Source organism: Uloborus diversus, unplaced genomic scaffold (assembly GCF_026930045.1).
Source record: "Uloborus diversus isolate 005 unplaced genomic scaffold, Udiv.v.3.1 scaffold_449, whole genome shotgun sequence".
Lineage (NCBI taxonomy): Eukaryota > Metazoa > Arthropoda > Arachnida > Araneae > Uloboridae > Uloborus > Uloborus diversus.
Window position 1 is genome coordinate 25,612 of NW_026558625.1, and position 24,574 is coordinate 50,185.

General features: G+C 33.8%; 1 protein-coding gene across 2 annotated transcripts in view; it reads left to right on the top strand.

The window, feature by feature from the left end:
• Window positions 1-664: 664 nt before the first annotated feature.
• The window catches only part of LOC129233482 (nucleolar complex protein 4 homolog), a 101,472-nt gene continuing 77,562 nt past the window's right edge, over window positions 665-24,574 (top strand). The window contains exons 1-2 of one of the 2 annotated variants that reach the window (XM_054867501.1): window positions 665-859; window positions 21,306-21,405. In XM_054867501.1, coding sequence (XP_054723476.1) covers window positions 770-859; window positions 21,306-21,405 — 190 coding nt within the window. In that variant the 5' untranslated portion in view covers window positions 665-769. Of the gene's footprint in view, window positions 860-997; window positions 1,079-21,305; window positions 21,406-24,574 lie in introns of those variants that run through there. The other variant, XM_054867502.1, reaches the window with a different exon arrangement.

Genomic DNA, 24,574 nt, shown 5'->3' on the forward strand with positions numbered 1-24,574 from the left:
TACCGAATAACCCTTAGTATAAACATACCCACTGACAAAGTTTAAACTAAACAGTATTTCTGAACAGAAATTTAAAATCACACCTTATGTTTAGATTTCAGAATTAATTTTAAAATAACTTGTTGGCTTCTATTTAACTTTTAAAAAAAAGTAAGTTTTTTTTTCTGCAGAGAATTTTGTGAAAAATATTTTTTAAGCACAAATGAATGATTGAAAATGTCCTAACAGTGTAAATTCATCTTCTATTGATATTTATTGATTCTAACATCCATGAATGCTTCATATCAACAAACTGCAATTTGCGCAATTGCCGGTAAAAAACTAATACATACACTACATCACGTGCTAATACGACAGATTTACCAAGCTAACAAAGAACTGCGCAGCCGCCATGTTATACAACTCTGAATCATCGTACTTACCAAATTTCAATCACTTTTTCGAAGATATTATACATCCCATCTATCCATAAAGGTTATCAATCCACAACGTGTATATTCCTAAGATTTAAAATCTTCAGTTATTTCGGTAAAATACTGCTAAAATTACGATATTTCTCAAATTCAAACGAATTTTCTTCTCCAATTTCAACATTCATCCACCTCGGCAAATGGCTGCCTAGCAAATGCTTCATTGCGATCTTACTGCGCATGCGTCAGAATAGGCTATGTTGGCTAAAAGCAAAAGATTTTAATGTTTGGCTTTCTGCACACTCTAATGCATTTCTAATATTTGTGTAGTAATTTAAATCATTTCTTTAAATTCGAACATGAAGGGAAAACTGAATAATATCGTACCATGTTTTCTAGAAAGCAGGAAAAATTCGAATTGCATTTTAGAACTTGAAGAATTTTTATTGGTAAGCTAAATTTTTAGATAATTCCTTTCGGCTTCATGAGCAAAACTACTAACTTAAGTTGTCTCCAAATTTTAAATTTAAGATCACATTACTTCCTATTAAACGGGAAAAAAATTTTCATTTCTATTTGTTTCAATTACTTTTATCTGTAAAATTAAAATACAGTATTTCTTATACAAAATCTCAAGTTTATAAATTTTGTCTTATTCCTGTATCAAAGTACGATTCCATATATTACCCACATTGTATTTTCATTTTAAGTGATATTCCATGCTACAATCATTAACGAACCGTTTATTTTTTGACAAACTATGCGTATGACTAGCGAGATCTCAATAATATAAATCGAACGACCAAAAAAATGTAAACTTTATAACTAGTGAAGGTATATGATATGAAATTGTTTTTGCATTGAAACATTGTATATTGTAATCGTGAGCGCTAAATCCTACGGAGGGTGGGATCTTGTTTTTTGCAATTTTCCCGTTTCCAAGTTATACATGCTTGAAATATAGCATATGAACTATACAATATTTTAAAGAGAGTGTGGACTTAGTAGTATGTTGATATGTTCCAGGTAATCTCCAAGACCACTGCACCCATTTGAAAAATTCTTTCACTATATAAAAGGTGCATTCTTACTGAGTGTAATAGGCTTACATTATGTGTAAAATTCACTGTTGACTTAATGAATATATTGACTGATAGACAAAACTGATTTCATTCAAGCCAGTTTTATCCATGGTTAAATCCTGCCTTATAGCTCCTGGTTTACGAAATAATATCTCGCTCTTTTGAATCTCACCAAGAAATATCATACTCAATTCTGACAGTCAGAGCCGGCCTTAGTACATGCGGGGGCCTAATTGTAGAAATCTTGCACGCCCTTTGCAGAATAGTTGTAAGAGAAGTGCCGACCAATTTTTCTGATTCGGGCAAGGATTCAAACTGCCACAATTATCCGTCTTTCTCAAAATTTCAACATCACGTTTGATTTTTACTTCTTTTTTTCTTAAAAAATAAATGAATAAATGGCTAATAAAATAAGTAAATTTTAAGAAAGTAGGAAAAGTAGCTCTGGTGATCTTTATGCTCAATTACATGTGGTTGGTGCACAAGAAAGGGGGGGGGCGGCACCCCTGATGCTGAGTTTTTCTTCTTTTATTTTTGTAAAATTGGACGATATTACGGGATTTTAACATGACTGATTAAATTACCCCCAAAAAATGAAATATGGCCCCCCAAAACCTGCTCACATGGCCATTCGTAGACTTCCCTCTTCCTATTCAAAGTTTGATTGCCATGAAATAACATAAGAAAAGACTGTTTAGTTGGAATTTTTAGTTTTTATTTTCATGCAATAAATCAACCCACCCAGTAAAAAATCATTTTTCTATAGATCATCATTATTGTGCAACTTTGAGAAGTGAGGGGGCAAGCCCCTTGAGCACCAATTGGAGTGAGTGGGTGGGCATTAACCTGCCGATGGCAGGTTAATGGGCATTGGCAGGTGCCCCCCACAAGCCGCCTATGTGCACGATTTATAGCTTAGACGGAAAAACAAATACAGTCTACTCCCGCTTAGTGGTGTAAAATACCCAGGTATTTATTTTTTGGGGGTAAATACCCAAATTGGGTATTTACCTGGATATTTATTTCAAAAATTTATATTCAACTAAAATACTTTTCTGTATGTATTCCACAATGTATATATAACCAACCATGTACAAAACAATAAATTTTTGCTCAAAAATCGTATTTTGATCACATATTAAAAGAATTAGTGTGAAACAACTTAGCAATCTAATATGATATTCACGTTAAATGTGCTGGATATGTTGAAAGCCAAATTATAGATATAAAAAGCCATTCTACAAAAATAAAAAGCTTAACTGGTTACAAAAAAAAGCAAACATCAATTTTTTAAAGTCCTAGTCTTTATAACCCAGTAATGTGTCTCTGCATGACATCAAAATTTGAAGAAATGTTGCTCAATTTGTTATTACTATTTATTTACCTGTATCTTTTGCAGAAATTTCCTCCAAACTTAGTTCAAGTGTTCAGGCATATTCTGCAGATAACGTAGTCCTTAGTTGACTTATTTCATTTTGATATTTTAACTTTCTCTTTTTATTGTACAAGCATATGTATTGAGTATGAGAAAAAATAGAGACATTACAGCTGTTTTACAATGTCTTAATTTAAAGAACAGAACAATTTAATTCTAAAAATAAATGCAGTACAACATAAATGTTAGCATAAAAATATTTCATCATTCTTTTTCAGTAAAATGTGTTTAAAGATGTTTTACGGTTTATGTTTTTTAAAAAGGAAATCTTCACCTTTTGATACTACCTAAATTCTTTTGGCAAAATGCGCAGTTATTAGGGGATTTACCCTGCCTTCAGATAAATACCCAAAAAAACATTTACCTTCCTACCCTACATCACTAATTGCATGTATTAAAAATAGTTTAAATAAATTTTCATCATGAAGTACCAAGGAGCAAATGCGAATGAGCAAGGCAACAAAAAGCAATATTTTGATTTTTTTTTTTTTTTTTGCTTATTAATGTGAAAATTGTTTCTGTATTTGCCACATTATCACTTAAGCAGCAATAAAATAAATAAATAACATCATAGTCTTAATAACTTCTCAGTTTATTCTTCCAAACATCCCTCATGCTTCCTTTTTTTTTTCTCTCATTTTGGATATGACTAACCTAGATTGTGATTTTGAAATCCTGAAGTTCATCATTGAATTGCTTATACTTCTCCAATTATGACATTAGAAAGAAAGATTCTTTGGTTCACGATAAGTTTCTTTCATTATTTCATCAAATCTTCAATAAAAAATATTATAATCTGTAATACATATGCATGTATCAGTTTTAACTATTATTTCATAGTAAGATTTTGAAAAAAAATTCCATTCACTTTTTGCATTTTTTTTTGTAAAACACCCTGTTTTTGGGTATTTACCCAGGCCTTGGGTAAATAACCAAAAAATATTTACCTGATCCGCATCACTACTCCCGCTACAACGCGATTCGACTTAGGCGAAATGACTATAACGCGATTTTTTCACCCGTAAATAACTTTAGACCTAACGCGAATTCCTCGCCGGCAACGCAAAAATTTTCAGAATGGAATCGCGGTGTGAAAGTTTCGACTTTATTATTGGCTACTTAACATATTTTTTCCGTGAATCAACCTTCATCCTTTTAGCATTACTAGCAGCGAAAGTTCCAAAACAGTACTAGTCTGAACATACCTTTGTTTGTGTATACAAATAACTTCTCCGCATTTACCGTTTTTTTTTTTAATTCTAAATGCGAAAGTTGATGAAATGTAATGACACCTAAATGCACTATTCATCGAAAGTTTTTCAAGACTGACATTTAAAGAAAACCTTAAGGTTCTCGATATGCTTGAACAACTAAAAAATGCATCTAAGGTAGCACGACAATATTGGGTGTGAGTGAATCTTCCATGTGTACAATTAAAAGTCAAGATAAAGGAAATCCGTAAAAGTTCGCCGAATAGTGTCTATGCAGAAATTATGAAAATGGAAGCTGCTCTTGTATTGAGAATTAAAGAAACCATGGTTAGGGGTGTTGCCATAAATGGAAGCGTATAAAAGAACTAATGAAGCAACTGTATTTAGAAATATATTATAATTACGATTTGATCACGCTGCATAAATCATCAACATTTATTTAAGTTACAAATATCATTACTGGATCTACTGCACAGTATTATTATAGACCATCATTTTATTATTGCTACATACTGTATGTACCATACTTGTATATTTTATGGTTCTCTTTCCTCTTGACCACTGATTTTGTGCATCGTAACAGTATTTTATGTTGATTAAGACCACTTTTTTAAAAATAGAAATAAAAAACCAGTTCTTTATGTAAGAAATGATAATGTATAGTTAAGAAATGATTTAAAACAGTTTGCAGGGGCGGATTTAAGGGAGGGTAGGCGGGGCTACTGCCCCGACGCCTCTACAACAAAGGGGCCCCCACCATAAATATCCTAACTTACGCGGGTCAGCAAATTTTAAATTTTTCTCCCCTATAAATTATATTAACTAGTAGTACACGCACGGCTTTGCCCGTAATAGTAAATTAAAAGGTCTTTTGGGTCGCCTGTATATTTACAAATAATGTTTGGTGAATTTTTTCGCCAATTGGCTTGTGCTCATGTTACGGTTCCACGTTATGATAATTTCATAATTTACTCGTCCCTCTTATGACAATTTTATTCTTAAAATTGGAACAGAAAAAGAACCACATCGAATTTTCAAAATATCGCTTCGAGGTAGGTGCACACCCCCATGCTACAAACTAACTTTGTCAAATTTCATGAAAATCGGCCGAATGCTCTAGGCTCTATGTGCGTCACAGAGATCCGGACAGAGAGACTTTTACCTTTATTATTAGTAAAGATAATATAATAAAATAATAGCTGTAACTTCAGGATGTATTTACTATTAAAGTGCTGATCGAAAATATCGGATATATACATACAGTCGTCCCTCGCTACTTTGTGCTTCGACTTTCGCGGCTTCACTACATCGTGGTTTTTCGTTTTTTATTTTATTTTTTCTTTTCAAATATAGTAATTAGCCTTTTTTATGCACTCGTATAAACTTTTTCCTACAAAAGAAGAACAAAGTATGTCTTTCGAGTAAGGTAAGATCTTCTGAGGGGCTGTAGTTGTACTAGTTGAGGGAGTGGAGGTATAAAATCGCCGAAGAAAGTGTAGCGAATCGCTATTTCATTTTAACCGTTAAACACTATAACTGAAAAGTATAAATCACTAGAGGATAAATTAATCTGTAAATGGTGTTCAACAGTGTACTAGCTTTTTAAGTTGTATGCGCAATACCTTTAATGTTGATAAATGTAGAAGAATGGGAGCACATACAGTCACTAACTGGCAATTAATTCTTCATCGAACAAGTTAAGCTATTTTCATAGATTAATAGTAGTGTGTAAGAAATGCAAGTATGTATGTAGTTTTATTTCCCAATAATATAACTATGTGATATCTGTTACGTCTAATCATGGCCCCACTGAATGCGCTGGCGCTTACCAGGCCTTGACAATTTTTGACTTTCCTGTGTTAAACCGGGGCAACTATTTCTGCACTTGAACATGGCCACACTAGATGGAAAAACTTCAAAACTTCATATTTGCCCATTCTGACCGCAAGGAGGCGCCACAAGCCACGGTTGCATCAACCAATCAACGACAAGTTTCAAAGCTTGTTTATTTTAATTAATAAATGAAACGGAAAACAAACATTAATATTTCGCAAGATGCTCAGAAATATACCGAATCAACCAATTCGAATCGAATCAGTAATGTTATTCAGCTGATTATTTAATGCGTAAATTGAGCATCTAAAGTTGGTTTGTCAATTTCTTTTAATTTAATTTTACATGCTCATTTATAGTTTGTGCTTCATTTGTTGGATTATTTTACGCTTAATGGAGAAACTTAATTATTCAGAGGATTATTTTTTATTTTAATGGACTTTTTGATTTTGTTTCTAGGCTTGCTTCGCTTATAAGTCTTTAAAAAGACAAAATAGTTCATGGTATCGCCAAATAAGTACTTTATATGTAACTTGAAATAGTCCATGACAATAAATAAAATTGAAACTAATTGCCAGCTTAAAAAATGCACCGCTACGTACCTATAACGGAAAATTACCCCCCTCCCCACCCTTTTTTTATTTTAAGAAATGCTAGATATTTAGAGCTGTTCCTAATGTTATAGAATTAGAAGAAGATGACAAAAATTTGTAAGCAGATCTTAGACTCCTGCGGATTCTTGACGATCTACTGTGCGTGTGTATTTTATTTTTCCAACAGAAAATTCATATCCAAATTTTCGCCAAACTTGGCGATCAAATATCTTACAAAGTTTCTAGTTCAAAGCTCCTTTCTCATTCATTTTTCAAGTGTAGAAAATAGTTTTTTTTATGACTAGAATTCAATGTTTACAGGATTTTACATCGCTAAATATTTTAATTTTCTTAAAAATACAGTCGATTTGCGATTACTCGAAGTCCGAAACATTACTATAACTCGAAATTTTTATCAAGTCCCTACTTTTTTGTCTTTAATTCCATTCTAATTATTATAAATAACTCGAAGTTAACTTCTTTCAACTCGAAGTTTTTTCCAGGATTACTCGAAATTTATTTCGAAAGAACGAAAAAAAAAAAAAGAAAGAAGTGACTATGGGAGAATAATTATTTCACCTTCATTTCCAATCCGAATTTGAAACGAACGAAGATGTGCACATTTCCTGAAGTAGAATCAGCTCTATTCAAGCGGTTCCACCATGCTTTTGATTTTTTTCTATCAATACATTTGATTAAACTGTGCATATTGTGCTAAAAAACTTAAGTTCTACAATTTTGTCTGTTATATGTACATATTAAAGCATTCGATGGTTTTTAGTATTAAAATATCAAAAACCAAAACTATCGTTAAGTCAAACTTTCGATAAGTCGAAGTTTTCCATCTTTCTTTTCTACATTCGAGCTATCGCAAATCGAATGTATGTTTAAAAATATCTTTAAAATGGCAAATAAAAAAAATCATATCATTGTTTTGCTTTTGCAAGGACAAAATAAATTTTGTACGGAACTCTCCCCTGCTAGGATTTTACAAAATATCAACAGTGTTGATATTTTGTAAAATAATCTGTTCCACATTTTTTTTTAATAAAAATTAGTTTCACAAATTCATGTGTATTTATTTGAGGAGTTTCTTTCCCTATTGCATGTATTTGTTAAATGTTAAAAATAAATTTTAAAAAATAATAATAATTTGAATTTTGGCTGCTTGGGTTCGAATAAAGTTATTCACGATCATGAATTGCAATAGGATCCTACTCGTTGGGTTTCTTGTTTCTACAAATGGAATGAAATGGAAATGACCAAGAAAAATTGCACCCGTCATAATATGACTGTTGATTTTCTAGAATAGGTAATATGAGTCTGTAAATAAGATAAATATTTTATGGCCGAATCTGACCTTTATCATAAAAATTATTATTTGCGTGAACACTTTATAACAACTGAAAAATATATTGAAGTAATAGCACCTGGGATGCTAACGGTAAGGTGGGAGCCTGGGGGTGGGGATAGAACCTGAGCTAAAGTGAACGCTCTCCGGTCTGTGCGCCTTCCGATGTGTGTATGTACACTCAAACCTGTTTTTGTGCGGACTTTTTTTGGGTAGTTTATAAAAATTATTTATAAAACGAGCGAAAATTTTTAAGTTTTTTTTTTTTTTTTGAAAGAATTTTAAATCATAGGATCTGACAATTTTTTAAAATAACTTGACTAAGTTTAATATTTAAAAAATAATGCATTAATCGGTGCGCTTTCATTGTTTACGCTTCTGCAGATGACATCACAAATGATGAAATGCCATTCACTGATGTCACTCACAGAGCACAATATTCAATTAGTTTCTTTACTCACAAGTGTTGGCAACTATATGATTGATAGTAAGCGTAGAGTGCAATATGTAATTCGCTTCTTGATCATCATAACGTAGAAACGCGGTAGACAGATGCGCCAAAATACATCATTTGTGACGTCATAAAGACCACGCCTTATTTTCAAAATCAGACATTTAAAAAATTAAAAACTAAGCTTCGGAAAAATGAAAGTTTTTTCTAGCTCCATGTTATTTTTATTTATTTTTTGATTATGCTATGAATTTCCTTTAGTAAGGAAAAAAATCTGCACTTTTTCGAAATAGCTCTTGTTCACTAAACGTTTGTGCATCTCTATGCGTATTGTGCACTAATATACTACTAAAATCTACACTAAAGTTATTATAACATGAGATATGCTAAAAATGGAAGGGGAAAAAGAAAAATGACATTATTTTGGTGTCGGTAAAATATTGGTGCGAGAACCACGGACCCGTCGTAGAACCATGTATTAGTCACACTCTGATTTTAAATGTTTTTAAAATTATGTGAATGGTTCATTTTCTCAAATTGCCATCATGTTTTTAACTTTTCTATTGTTCTTCTTCATTTGAAAAAGAATATTCCTAACCAGGCCTGTCAAGTGGGGATATCACGGGGGGGGGGGGGGGGGGGGGCAATTATGACAACCCTAAATTTTACAAACATACTAAAATTAGGCATTATGCTTGTTTTTTCCCGAACACAAAACCTTTGCCCCCCCCCCCCCCCCCGCGAATTTTTAAATGTCGGACCTGTTCCCAAGTGTACATTTTTAATTAAATTCTGTTCGTTGTAAAATATACACTACATTAAGAGCGAAAAGAATGGCAATTGTTAACGTAAATTCCTATACCCCCCCCTCTAATTCCCATCAGGGTCAAAAGGGGCAATGAATGACCCTCTGAAATTTTGCGAAATGAATGTATTTACAGATTGCGGAGCGTGTTTTTTTTTTTTTTTTTCGATGTAAGCAGAAAAAAAATTCGCATGTAAATGAGCATGTAAAATTAGAAATGAGGGCTGCCTGCCATATAGCATCAATCTTAGAACTGTTGTATCCAAATGGGAAACCCCAAGGGATTTTCAATAAAAAATTTGAAAATTATTCAAAGCTTTCAAAAAAAAAAAACGTTTGAAAAAATATATTAAGAATTACGCATTAATATTAAAAAAAATCATATGTTTTCTGTGTTTAGTTAAAATTTTTTATTACGCGTAATTTTTGATATAATATTAAAATAATGACAAGAAATGCTCTTCACCTTTGTAATACAATGTTTATTCAGCACTTTTTCTCTTCATTCCTTTTTTCGAAATTGAAATTTTCGTCAAATGACGTACGCCCGACAATAAGTCGAGAAATCACGTATTCACAGATGCCAAAGCGCCAACGCTCACAATCACGCCAAGTGGAAACAAAAACAGGGGTAGCCAGTGGCGCCTTCTTTGTTGCCATGAGTTTCAGCGATTGCCACGGCCGTTAAGTATTCAGTGGGGCCATGGTCTAATCTATCTCATTTTCTGTGTAATATATTAAGTAATGCAAATGTAATGGTGGCTAAGGGTGCTGTTTCATGTCTAGAAGGCTCAAACTATGTTAAAAAACCAATTAAAATTGTCCTAAGTAAGTTTATGCACTCTAGTTAGGAAAATATTCAATTTATAAATATAGAATCCTACTTCGCCGAAATTCAGGTTTCGCGATAAAGCCTGGAACGCATTAAGCGCGATAAACCAGGGTTGACTGTATATATCGAACTATTCGGATATTTTCAAATATATGATAATCTTTTCGAACCCTGATTAGGGGCCTTCATTCCTTCGTTGCCCTGGGGCCTCCACACTTCCAAATCAAGCCCTGACAGTTTGAGGTGGGTATTTATTAACAAGTGTCTAAAATAATTAGGTGTGTTTGTAAAAAATTTACATTCCCTTTTCCAAAACCTGAAATTCTGACTTACGCGAGGGGTCTTGGAATGCATTCCCCGCGTAAGTCGGGATTCGGCTGTTCACCAAAATTTGTCAGTTCTAAAAAAGCAATTTTAGCCTACAAGCAAAAAAACCAGACATCTTTGGGATGTCCAAAGTGGAACAGAATTGCAGGGAACAGGGGAGCTCTTCTTGGAATTCTTTCGGAATTGAAGTTTAAAAAAGCAGTTTTGGTATGGAGATGAGGTTATGGTTTTTCATCAAAAGCTTTTTCCTACAAAGTTTGAAGCAAATTCGCCTCACAGTTCGGAATTGCATTGAATTTCCCCGTAGGCGCTAATGTTAAGTTTTTTTGAACTATTCAAAATTAATCAAAAAATAGTTCAAATCAAAAAGTGAAATATGGGAATGAGGTGTCCTCGCCGAGATCTTTCGAGCAAAAAAAGTTTTTTCGAATTGGACTATTCATTCAAGAGTTATTAGGGGGGGGGACAGGCAGACCGACAGACATTTTTCCCCATCCAAATACCCTACTTTCCTATTTTTAATTTCTCAATATTTATTTAATTATTTTATTTATTTTTGACTTTTTTTTGTTTTTCGCGATATTTTTATGATGCATTAAGCCTTCTTTCATGCTTTTTTTCTTCTTTTCTGACTTTTACTGGGAAAGTAGGCTAAAAAAAGGAACTTTGCTTTAAAAACTTGAAATGAGAGTTCTAACAAAAATAAAGAGACTTTTCAACTATTAGCAAAGTTACCTTAAAAAAGAACAAAATATGATTCTCATATCGGATGTTAAAAGATTGCATTTTTCAAAATGTAGACATCTAAAGAAAAAACGGTAATTAAAAGAGTTCATTTAAAGTTAATCATCCTTGTTAGCATCGAAAAATCAAACCCATATAATTTTCTCCCAAAATAACAGTTAAAGATTGCACCGCACCCACCGTAGAAACGCAAATATTGACCAGCTGGTAAAATGATGAGAATATTTTCTAATCAAGTCATAAAGGTTCAACGCCCCCCCCCCCCCAACACTAAGTGGTGATAATTTTGAAGTTGGTAAATCTATCTGAAGCGATCATATTTTTTCCCAACCCTTACCCGGAAAAAATTCGTGACATTTAGACCAATTTTTGAACATTTATTTGCACTTTCCTTGAATTTTAACTTTGACTTGTAAGGTAATCAACAGTCTAACTTAATTGTTTGTGCCTAAAAATTAAGATTTGTTCTGCATGTGAACACAAATAATATTTTTTGAATCAAATTTTGAAAAAAAGTTTATACTTCACATATATAACGTTTTTGGCAAAAAAAATTTCTTGAAATAGAATTTGCTACACATTTATTTGTTCTAAAGAGTTTGCATTTAATATTTTTTAAACTTCAATGCTGGATGCAACATGTATGCCAGTAAATAAGCTGTAATTTAAGCCATGTTACACCAATTTTTGTATTTTTGATTTGGTTCTTTGTTTTAGCGATAGTCGATATCTTTTCCAAGTCTTTCCAAAATAAGAACGGAGTCGAATATAGAGCAGCACTTTTTTTTTAAACTTTGTCAGTACCACAGCAATCGATTTTTTGACTGTTCAATCATATACTGTTGTACATTATGCTTTACTTCAATATTTGCGACATTGTGTGTATAAAAATCAGCGTTATGTAAGATCAGAAAGAAAAAATATGAAAATTGTTCTTTTGAAAAGATTATGCTTAAAAATATAACTTTTACCTTTATTCGATAATTATTCATATTATGTTAGTTTTATAAAGTTTTTTTCTTGGATCTTCATTATATTTTATCTTAACCCGCATCGTAACCACTTCTTGAAGTATTTCGTATCATAAAGGGTCTATATATACATGCATACTAATATGTTAATCAAGTCAAACGTTTCAATCAATATTTCCCCGCAGAAAGCTATTTTAATTATTTATTTTAGTTACAAGATTTTGTTCTAATCTCTTTAATTAATCAAGAAATTAGGTATAATGTGACTATTGAATAACTGTTAATTACATGGAACCTTAATTACCTTCCGAAAATTAATTGTTTTTCTCGCAAATAGTATTTAAACCAAAAAAAAAACGGTTTTAAACCAAAAAAAAACGTTTTTTTTTGGTTTTTTTGAAAAAAAACGTTTTTTTTACCAACCCTGAATGAAGTAAATAGTGAGCTTTAAGATTTTTATCAACACAAATGAGGAAAGTAAAAAAATAATAAAAGTAAATATATAAGTAAAATAAATTAAAAAGCCAGCTTTGGAATTCCCTGAAATTTTGGAGTCTCGAGTAAATTTCCACATTTTCCATGTGATAGTAAGATTCTGAGAAAGGGGCCCCTGACCCTTACATTATTGCAAACTAAAAATAGCTGATAATTATTAAAAATTTGTACTTCCCAAATACCTAGTTCCTTTCTCTTGACCGGAAGTTGCAGGGTACAGAGGGTATGCCTTAGATATGGATTTAAAAATGTTCAACCGGCTATATGTTTTATTTTTTTCTTCTGAAAATTTATTTGAAACTAGTAGTTTTTGACATATATTTGCTAGCAGGAAGCCTGCCTCAGGCAACTTCCCTACTCCCTTAATCGCACTGAAAGCTGCTCCATACCCACAGATTAAATATCAGTTAAGCATATGGAACTTTTTATTTCCTTTATTTTCTTATTTATTTTTGTGAGGGAGAAAAAAAATTTTTTTTTGAGCGGGGGTCCCTGCTGGCACGGGGCCCTATTAGGCTCTTTTGCTCTAAACGGCTTAAGGCTGGCTCTGCTAACAGTTCTCGGTACTCATTGTGTTCTTGTTTCTAACCTGAAAGGTGTTGATCAAGAAACCTGAGCAGGGTTGAGCGTATATCATCAGGTACTTTATTGCTACCCTACCTATGCATTTGTCGAGTTTTGTTCAGGTTTTTCTAACTCTTTTGAAAGTTCTACGTCTGGACCAGAAGTTGCGCTCATCCGAGAGTAAAAATATCCCTTTAAAACTCACTCAAAATCATGATGATCACAAAGGAGATCACAGCAGATCACGATCGAACAATTTTTTTACATTGATATAAGTAAGGGGAGGTGGGGCACATTGGTCCACTTTTTTACTTATTTTTTATTTCATCAAAAAATTTAATGATTAGTTCGATTTTCTACAGTAAGTTTCACTAAACACTTCTCAACATCAGAGATTTTTTTTCGAAGTGTTGAATTGATAAATTTTTTTATATTAATTTTTTAACGGAATCTCGTAAAGCAGACCAATGTGCCCCAGGGGTAGGGTACGTTGGTTCGCCTGGTAGGGCACGTTGGACTGCATAACTCAGATAACATTTGTTATAATTTTAGTGATTTTTTCTCCGGCAATTCACTACTTCGATGTTGTGGTCCGACTGTATATCATGATATATATTGGCGAACCCAGCAGTCACTATTTTTTATTTAAGTAAGCAGTTCATTTTACACCCTATGCAATTAATGAATGACGGCATGTTCCAAAAGGTTAGTCACATAATTGTAAAATTATGTAATATATTTTTAAAAATGTGTTGCAAACTGTGTAAACAGCACAGTACATACATTTTTCAGAGCTTTAAGCACAAAAAATGAATTTGAAATGTAAGAAAAGTATATTACTTATTTTTTAATGCATTGAATTCATGTTACAATTTTTGTGAAGAATAGCTATTAGTTTATACTGTAGGCTGTATACAGTATTCGTAATTAACAAGTGTCCTTTATCTTCATTGTGAATAATTTTTAATGTTAAAGAAAAGTTGCATTAGATCAATAAATCAGTTATAAAAATTATTTCAATTATTATAAATACATATACAATTTCTTTTAATCATGCAATAAAATATGCAATCCTCATATAAATAATAGCCCATAATCGAGTAACCTGCGTGTTTCAACAATGAAACCCTTTCCACGGCATGATAACTTGATAATATGTTTTGGTAATGTTTAACATGCAGGAAAAAGCTTTATTGTGACAAGGCTGAACTTGATCCAGTAACTTAACTGTTTTACTGGTAAGGCTGTGTCAGTTCAGAAGAATGAAGAAAAGAAAAAATGGTTGACAAATAGCACTACCTACTGGGGTTTAGGGTTAATCCACTGGAGTTAGGGTTAACATTTCAACTATCAAAATATCACCAAACAGGCAACGGCTTCATTAAAATGTAGAATAATAGAAGCAATTTTCACCCATCATACCTTGACGGGTGACTTTCTAGTAACAATAATGTATGCATAAAAATAAATTATGCATCAAACTGTATGTGTACTCAACACATATTAAGATGCTTTTATACAATTCAGTTTACGCCATCTATATGGTGGTTAAATCCAATTTTGGCCGTTTTAACCGGTTTTTGCTAGTGGCATGGCCAAAATGGGTTTTGTCAGGCCGAAACTACAACGTGGTTTTTGCACCTATCAAAAACTTCTGATAGACAAGAAGTACAAAACTGCAAGGTACAATGTGTTTCTGTGAGAGTCGTTACTGTCCGTACTCGTAAATCTCAAAGCTCCCGTGTCATTTGCTAATAATTGCTTAACTGTTATTGTTTGTTCTTCAATGTTCTTTCTCTCTTTTGTGTTAGTTTTTGGTCATTGGTCAATACACGCATGAAGCCCAGTCGCTCTTTTTGGCCCTGCAGAGTTTAGAATTTCCCATTCTCTTCATTTTTGATATCTTGCTAAGCATCTGCTGTGAATAATGTCAAAGAGATCATCCATAATTTCCACAAAAGAATATCTTCTCACTTTTTCTTTCTCTAAAGTTTTAGAAAAAAAATTCTGTAAATGTTTACATTCATTTTGTTTATTATGGAGTTTGACTAGTTTGTCAATAGTCGGTGGAGTTTGTGCAAAAACATTTCACTTCCGGATACCAGTATGAAATTTTGTATAGCACTTATGTTCATATAAGAGAGCAAAAAAACGCCGGGAGGCAATTGATTGGAGGTCAAGACCCCCCTGTGGTGACGTCATCAAAATGGCCGCCATGTATTGGTTAGCACGTTGGTTTAACTGCTTAGAACTACATAATTGGTCATAATTTTGCAAAATTCAAATACATTATCTGAAAGCCGTTTAAAAAAGCTCTTCAACAGTGCTTAGTTATATTTTCTACTAACGGTACCCGCACGACTTTGCTCGTAGTAGAAAAGTTAAAAGTTAATTTGATTCGCCTGTATATTTACAAACAATGGATGATGAATTTTTCCTCAATTTGCTATGTTAATTTGCTTGGCCATTTTACGGTTCCTTCCTTCCTTCCTCAGGTGCACGATAGCCCTGGATGGGCCCTGGCCTTTTCAACAATTGTTTCATGTTACGGTTCCACGTTACGATAATTTTATAATTTATTCGTCCACGTTATGATAATTTGCTCGGTAAAATATTCCTAAAATTGAAATAGAAAAAGAACAAATTCGAATTTTCGAAAAATCGCTTCGAGGTGCACACCCCCATGTTACAGTTTAATTCTGTGCCAAGTTTCGGGAAAATAGGCCAAGCTGTTTAGGTGCTATGCTCGTCACAGAGAGACATCTGGACAGATATCCCGACAAACTTTAAGCTTTATTATTAGTAAAGAAGACAAATAGTTTAATTATTATTACAATATCAACGTGAAAATTGTAGGAAAACAATGACTTTCCTGTATTCTGCGATGTTGGAGTAAAACTTTTACTGTTATACCTGCATTATAAAAGAACCTTTCCAATTGCATTAAATTTAAATTTGTACTTCATGTTTTAACATTTTTTGTCAGCATATTACTTTTATATTGAATGAAAGAAAGGTTAAAATGCAGAAATAATCAAAGTCACCGCCCCAGATGGATCGAGAACTTTATTATTAATGCTATCGTATAATAAAACAATTTTGTTAAAATGCTCACATTTTAAACATATAAGACAAATAGACGAAAATTACATGTTTTAATACAAAGAAAAAGTACCTGTTATAACAAAAACCGTAATAAGTTTTTTTAAAGAACGTTTTACGTATTGCACTGAACCTCACAACTACAAAGAAGTGTACAATTCAGATCTGATTTGACGCATCGACAGCGTGTAGACATCTCTTTGCACTTGCCTGATATCAGTTCCTGAATTTTCTCCATTGTTATTTCGGGGTGTGCATACCAAAGAGAATCAAACTCTTCACCGATTTTTACCCATCCCCACTGATATGGATCCAAGAGCTGAAAATTTTGCTGAAGACATTTTGTCCATAGTAAACACTGTAATATTGCTCTCTTAAGGTGATGCAGAAGATCATTGCTAGATGGTGGAATACAGTCAACTGGTCTGTTTTACTGGGTGAAGAAAATTCTCCTAGCCTCATTTGCGGTTTCCATTGAGCTTGATGAATGATACGTCAGGACTTCGAAGCGCTGAATAAGTAGGAAATTCTCATCGTCTTCATTGATGCTCTCGGGTACTTGAGTATAGTGCAAAAAAAACTTTGTCAACATCTCTAATTGCCATCCACATTTTCCATGCAGTACCTAGTTTTACCAATGCTGGTAAAACTAGACACCGTGTGCTCATGTAAAGGCATGGGAAAAAGGCAGAAGATCTGGAATACCTAGTGGAACTTTCCGGTGCAAAATGTAGATGGGAAGATACCGCAGATATTTTCCACTTCCATACTCCACCTATAGCTCTTGCAGTTTTGGAACTCAGAACATAGCAATAACTATATCATCACTGTCAACAGTTTTCACGGTGATCTTTGCATTACCGGAGTATTTCGAGTATTCATGGTGCACATAAAGGAATAGCCTCGCATCGGCTTCTTCGTGGGATACGGGAGGCATGGTTTCAAAACTGTTCTTGACTCAAGCAATTACGGTGTCTTTGTAGGAGCATACAACCTGCTTCCCATCTGGTAGATCCATCTTCACGAGATTTTCTGCCAACAATTCGAAAAGCTCCTCTTTATTTTCATCTTTCGCAATAAATTTAGTAAATGACTTTGGTATCAAAACATTGGATTTAATACTCATTCTTGGTCCAGATCCTCTCGATTGTCTCGTGTCGCTTTTCAAACTTCCTTTTGAATGCCGGTCAAAAACTAAATCTACCCTATGAACGCTTTTTAGTCCCATTAATATTCACAATCTGATCGCAATTTTGTTGGACAGTTCCAGTAGACTGAGGAACAAGCATGGAATCAGTGCAGCCCCATAAATGAACAATTGCTTCCGGAATAGCTGTCAAAACCAGTCCAGTTGATTGGACGATACAAGAAACTACGCCGGACTTTTTTCTTGGTTTCCTAAATTTGCCAAGGTTGAATATAGAAGGTGGACACGAGCTGTTTTAGTTAGAAAAAATTCTTTTACACCCATTTGAATTGCTTGGCAGGCAACATATAGCTTAATAAAAAGAGTGCTGCCCCTCCTCAAATCAACAATGTTTTGCTTGTCTTTGGACTAAACAGATATATTTTTCTGCTCATCAAGAGGAGTTTGTTTCTTTTAATAACATCATGTATGGATAATTTTCTTAACACTAAACGATCTTCTACAAATGTATTGAATTGGCTTGTGCTGACATCACAGAAACTTTTTTCCGAGAGAACAGTTTTGTTGCTGTTTACTGTAGTTTAATCGTCATCTTCGAATGGATTCCCGTGTTCTTCAAATGTTTCAACTAGTATGGAAACATGAGTTTTATACCGAATACAAAAGCTTCTAGTATCTTCATGTATCTAGTATCTAGCTTTTCAGTATTTACGTCAGACTTCAGGCTCTTATTTTCTTCAAACTCCCCAATCATGCGCACAACTTCCGGTCCAGCTACCATCCACTGTATTAATGACGCCTCATGACTTAAACGTGATAGATTAGTTGATGATTTTTAAATCAATTTAATGTTTTGCTCATGCAAATGGTCGTTTGCCATCCTGGAAAATTTCCTCTCAGTTTTGGAGCCAGATATATTTCCTCTATGAAACTCCTGAAAAATAACTGGATGCATCTCTGGTAACTGCTTCAAATTGAACAGAAATACTGAAGGCCATCGAGCATAACTTGTATGATCAAGAACAAACATCCATAGACATATGTTTTCAAGAGTGACAGTAAAATCTGAGAAATTTCCTTGACGAATAGTGCGCACCAGATTTAAAAATATACATTCTAGCTCCATGGTGATCTTCCAGTACTTAAACTGAGGCAATTCTTCTGATCTTCGCTTAACCCAGTCTGTAAATGTTTCCTCTGTATCTTTTCGATTTTGATACGCTTTCTCTAACAGAACTTGGAGAGCAGTTACTGCAAAGTCGTGAGCTTATCGAACTTCTCTTCATATGCGAAACTTTTAGTGTTCTTTCTGCTCTTCCCGATGTTGTTACATGAGCTTCTACTAGAATTTCAGTTCATCCACTTCCTTCAAGCCATGTACCTATTGCAGATGAAACAGCCAGTTCTATGTGGAGACCGCCTGACATGACCAACATTTTATCTTCGCCATACTCATTCAGCATAGCCCACTGAATAGATTTTAGCAGAGCGTAGATGGGACCCAGATTACAAACACTCAATTCATTAAATATTTTACTTTTTCAAAAGCACATGACAGAAATGATTGCAAGCTAGGTTAGTATTTTGAGGTCACATGGACCAAATGAAGGAGAAACATTTATTCTAAAAAATATTACAAGTTTTAAATACGTTTTATTTATTGAAAAGGACATAAAGAAATGAATACAAGCTATATGGTAATTTTAATGCTAGATGGAACCAACAATTGATGTTATCGATTTCAAACCGGAACAGAATTATATGACTGATCTTTATTTGATATTATTTGCTACAGCATTAACCAGTCAAATATTCAATTATTGAAAATTATATCTGAATAATAAACATATCACTATGGAATTAATTATTGCTGAGAACAGCAGAACTGGAAAGAAACGAGCTAGGCGGACTGCAATCCAAAGTTACAGCTTATTGGTGGGAAAAAATCAAGTAGTCGTTCTGATTCTTGCTGCTAGACGGCAGACGTTTGCACTTGCAGGAGAAGTGAATTATTATGTGACAATACATATGTGTATTGAATCCGGTAAGGAATTTTTAACTTAAAGTTTCAGTGCGGGTTAGATGCGGCGGAACAGTTGGAACAATTCAATGAGAATGCCCCCCCCCTCCCGCCCCATGTAGTTACGTTATTGCCGTGAAATTTTTTAAACTCTTTACTAAGGGGGAGGGGGGAGAACAAATGCATATTTTTATAGTTTATTTGAGAGATTTTAATTAGTGTAGCTATTTTTTATAGAAGAATGATTTCTAATGGCATTTTGAGCAGTTAAACGAAACTTTTCACCTTTTCGCGACGGCCATTTTAATGACGGAAATTTTAATAACTCTAAAACTACTTGTCTTTGGAGGAAAAATAAATATCTCTTAAATAGCTCTTTTAAAGCTCTTTCAGATGATATGCATTCATATCACAATATAAAGATCTGTAATGTAGTTCTAAGCAGTTAAACGTACGTACTTACCTTTTCAGACGGCCATTTTGATCATGTTAATTGTAATAACTCTTAAACTATTTGTGATAGGAAAAAAGTCAATCACTATTAAATAGCTCTTTTAAAGTGCTTTTAAATGATATACTTTAATATCGCAATATTAAGATCCATAATAGAGTTCTAAGCAGTTAAACGACGCACTTTTCTTAATAAGGCGGCCATTTTGATGACGTCATCACAGGGGGTTCATGACCTCTGATCAAATGCCTCCCGGCGGATTTTTGTTCTTAGATATGTACATAAGCATTGTGAAAAATTTCATACTGGTATCCGGAAGTGAAATGTTTTGGGTATTTTTGTCACAAACTCCACGGACTACAATGCAGTGATCTGGTCTTCCAGTAGGAATTCATGCTTTTTTCCAGAAAACAAACTTTTTGAATCACTAATGTTGCACTATCTTTTTTTGTCATGTTTACAACTTTTATATTGTATAAAAAGCCACATTAAACTTGCCTGTTTGATGTTAATCTAATCATACAGAAAAACAAAAAGTGATTTCTTTAGGAAAATAAATTTTTATTATCTATCATAACCCAAATGGGAAGCATGAAGGGATTTTTCATATTCATTTAACAAAAGCAAATTCCATGTTATGGAAAACACTGCATGCTTGTATAGATGATAATACTCAAATGTCTTACAATTTTGAAAATCACTCATAAATTTATGTGTACCAACAAAAATAACTCAACTAAAACTGAGCAAGAAACTTTCATAGGATTGTTGTTAAAATCATTGCAGCAGCGAAAATGTGTTATGAATTATGAATGGTGTCTTGGCCATAAAGCTTTGATGTCCCAAAAGATGCCAGAGGAAAAAGCAAAAAGCAGTTTGAGTACAATACACATGTTTTTTGATATGAGACCATTAAAAATACAAATATGCCATATATATATATATATATATATATATATATTTTGTTTTTTTTTTTTTTTTTAACTTGAAAAAATCTAAAAAAAAAAAATCTTTTTTTCGGTGAAAATTTGATTTCATGCTTTTGAAGGCAGCACTTTAACTTCTCCGACTGAGCTAATATTTTGCGCACATCATTTTTCGTACATTGAAACAATATAGGGGGATGGGAGCTAACATTTTACAAAGTTGAAAAATAAGGGCCGCTCTAATATACATACATACATTTTGAAGCAATTTGTAAAAAGGGTTAACCCGCCACCCCATCAATAAATTTTGGCTGATGATGCCAATTCCTTGAATTAATAGAAATGTTCATTTCTGCCTATAAAACAGTGTTTGCCTTTCCGTGTCGTCTGTGATCTGGCTGTAAATGTTTGGCATAATTTTTAGATAGGGTAATTCTTACAATCTTATATGAAATTGAATTTCAAGCTAGTTTACTATTGAGACATCCATTTTCTTAATGCATTAAGCATTACTGTAATATATTTTTATCTATGTTATTTTTTTTCCTTTTTTAGTCTGAGGAAGAAAGTATTATAACTGATGCTATTGATGTTACTAAAGAGCTTTTTTCAAATATATTTTCACAAGCTATGTTACGTCAAGGATTTAATGCAGGTAAAGTTCTCTGTCAATTAATATTTTTGAATTTGAATCTTTGTATTGTATGATAACTTTGCATGATTTTTTTTTTCTTTGTTCAATTATTTTAAATTAACTCTTTGTTTATTTAAAAATTATTGTTTTGAGTAAAATGCTTTTTGAGAAATTAAAATGACTGTTAAGGATTGACGTAATGGTAAGACGATTTATGTGCATTTTGAGTACACATTACACACAGGCTCCCATCCTCCCAAGAACAGTGGCGCTCAGTGGCGTGAAAGTTGATTGCAGCCCGTACCACTTGTGGCCAGCCGACATGCTGGACCTCCCATAGACTTGACCTCTTGGACACCAAGACCCCCACATCCGGTGAAGAACCCTTACACAGGGACATCCAGTACAGCCAGACTCCAGGACACCTTTTAATCCAATCCAGCGTGAGCCTTCAACAGTCTTGTGAAGCCTATGTCCAACAACATCAACTTCCATGAAAGAAACTTCAAACTATCACTCTCTCATTTCCTTCACTATCAAAATGTCTCAAGGTGACCAATGGAAACTGCTTGCTCTTTCAGCCAGGCACAACCAACTTATTTCCTACATTTTTCTAAAAATGAAGTCCACTTGACAACGTGGAACTGATGAGAAACTGGAGCACACTGCTCCCAGTAACACACCGAACTGCAGTTACGGCGACATCAAAACAAATAAGATAAGAGTTAGAGATTGATTGGGTGCACTCACTTAAATATATTTCCCAATTCCACCATGTGATGATGTGGCGTTTATCGAATCACATACATAAATTATCACTGTGAAACAACACAAAACCGTTTTATTCCAACTGTGAAACCTTTTAAAATAGTTGTTCACATGCACTCAGCAAAACATTACTCAACTCTGTACATGGTTCTTACTGGTCATGGAAAGTCATGGAAAAAAAATAAGCAAATTTCAGACCTGGAAAAGCAATGGAAAATTGAAATTTCCATTGAAAGTCATGGAAATTTATTTCAGGTCATGGAAAAATGTCCTGGACAGATATAAAGTAACAGTAACTAAAAGAGCATTAGAAATCTTGAGTGATTCAACAGTATAGCTCATAAAAGCTATTAAAAGTGGCAATTTGAAAGATCCCAAAATCAAATCTGAATTTTGAAAAATCATTGTATCCACTTCTGTCGCAGCCGCTTGCCTTTTTTGCGATGTGATTTTACTATTTGGACACCTCTTATTTTAAATTACTGTTATTTTCAACACTTCTTATGTTTTAAAATCTGTAGTAGCGAACTTGCACGTTCTTGGTTTTGCCACGCCCACTCTAAAAAAGTAATTCAATTGCATCCAAGTTCAAAAAATTTATCAGAGTTTATCTTAATTTGTTGAAGGTTTTAGAAAATAAAGATCTCTAGTCAGGCTATAGAATACAGAAAAAGAGGAATTCTAATACTCTAAAACAATAGTGCCCAACATACGGCCTGCAAAACTAATCCATGCGACCCACTGCTACGTTCAATGTCAGGAATCAAACATGTTCTGGAATTTCTGAACCTATTAATTTATATGCATTTGAAAATCTACAAATAAGCGAACAAAACAAGTATACTTTTGAATAAGAAGATTGATTCATTACTGAATGTTTTTTTTCAAAAAAGGTCTGATTTAGAAACAAAAAACTAAACTAATGTGGCTTTACTTTAAAGAACCGAAATACTGTCAAGTTAGGTGCATGTTTAAATGCACTGTTGACACTGAAAGACAGTTTTTGAAGCAAATTTATTGAAACTTAGTGATGACTTATTCAACCTTTGTCCCATTCATTATCATACTGCCTGTTTATAAAAAAAATTAGACTTTTAAGCATCATAATTTTTGTTTCACTGCATTTTTACTTTACTTAATTTAAATGATGAAGAAAAATAAAAATAGTTTAGTTTTTTAAGTGTACACTTACCGTATTTTCGGGAATAAGCGCCGCGGCGCATACAAGAAAAAAAGTAAAAAAATTGCCGGTGCGGCACATATAACGGGTGCGGCGGATACAGTGTTTTTTTTCCAAGTTTTAAAAAAAAATCGGAAAATGCTGCTAACAGATGGCACCACAGCGTTTGCTTTCATTTCGCGGAAATCCCTCGCCCTTAGGCGACATGTAAAGCAAAGAGGGGGAGGAAAGGTGAGTCAGCGATTGCGCATGTTTCACCGAGGAGAGAAATGCTGATCCATGTGCGCGAGTGTTGAGCTAAATGCCTTTATTTTTGTTTCTTGAAGGATTTCACCAATATTGTTTAAAAAAAAAAAAAGAAAAATTTAACTTACCTTTTGCCATTCCGAGAAATCCTATCCACCTGCCACCGACACTCAAATGTCCGAGTTTGAATCGGAAGTGTTCGGAAAAATATGTGGCACGCTATGATTGGTTGCCGTCATTCGGCAGAAGTCGGTAAACTTCCGACAAAGCACATGTCGATCACATGAGATAACCATGTTGAGGTGTTGGGTGCTGAATGTTGAATTAAATAAGAATTGTGCAACCTGCAAGCTGCGTTTTCCGGGGTTGAGCTTTTCTTGCAATATGCAAATAAGGTAACGTCACATTGTTACGAGCACTTTCGGATCTGGCAATAAATACTCGGACCGGCCGTAGTTCGATCTCACTTCACTCTCACTTGTCTTCTCGTTTTGTGTTGTTTGTGAATGTGTTCGTCCATGTCCTCATAAGTTTTTGCTACTGGCCTCTCAGGTGAGGTCTGATCTTTTCTGAATGATTCATCATTGATGTCTTCAGTTTTGGGAGCGCGTGCTGTCATGACGTCCATAAAAGTGAAAAGTTATAGTCCAATTTAAGTGGGTCGTTTTGTCTCAAAGCAAAGAAAAGGATCGTGTCCATCTTCGATATTCTCCTGGATATGGTGAATTTGGCTCCTAAGGTGTGAACTGACCTGCGTGCAATTCTGGGGAGATTGCAAGCCGTCCTTCTACCTGTGGGGAATTCACTGTGGAACATCGACAGGACTTTTGACACCTGCATGGACTTATTGTAAGATCTTTTTGACTTAGCATAATTTAATATTCTTCGGAGGACCAAACTATTGTAATGTAACCATTTTATAATACATGTTAAATAAATGTTTTTCAGTGTAAAGAATGATTCATGTTTTATTTTCTTCGGGCAGACCACTCCCTC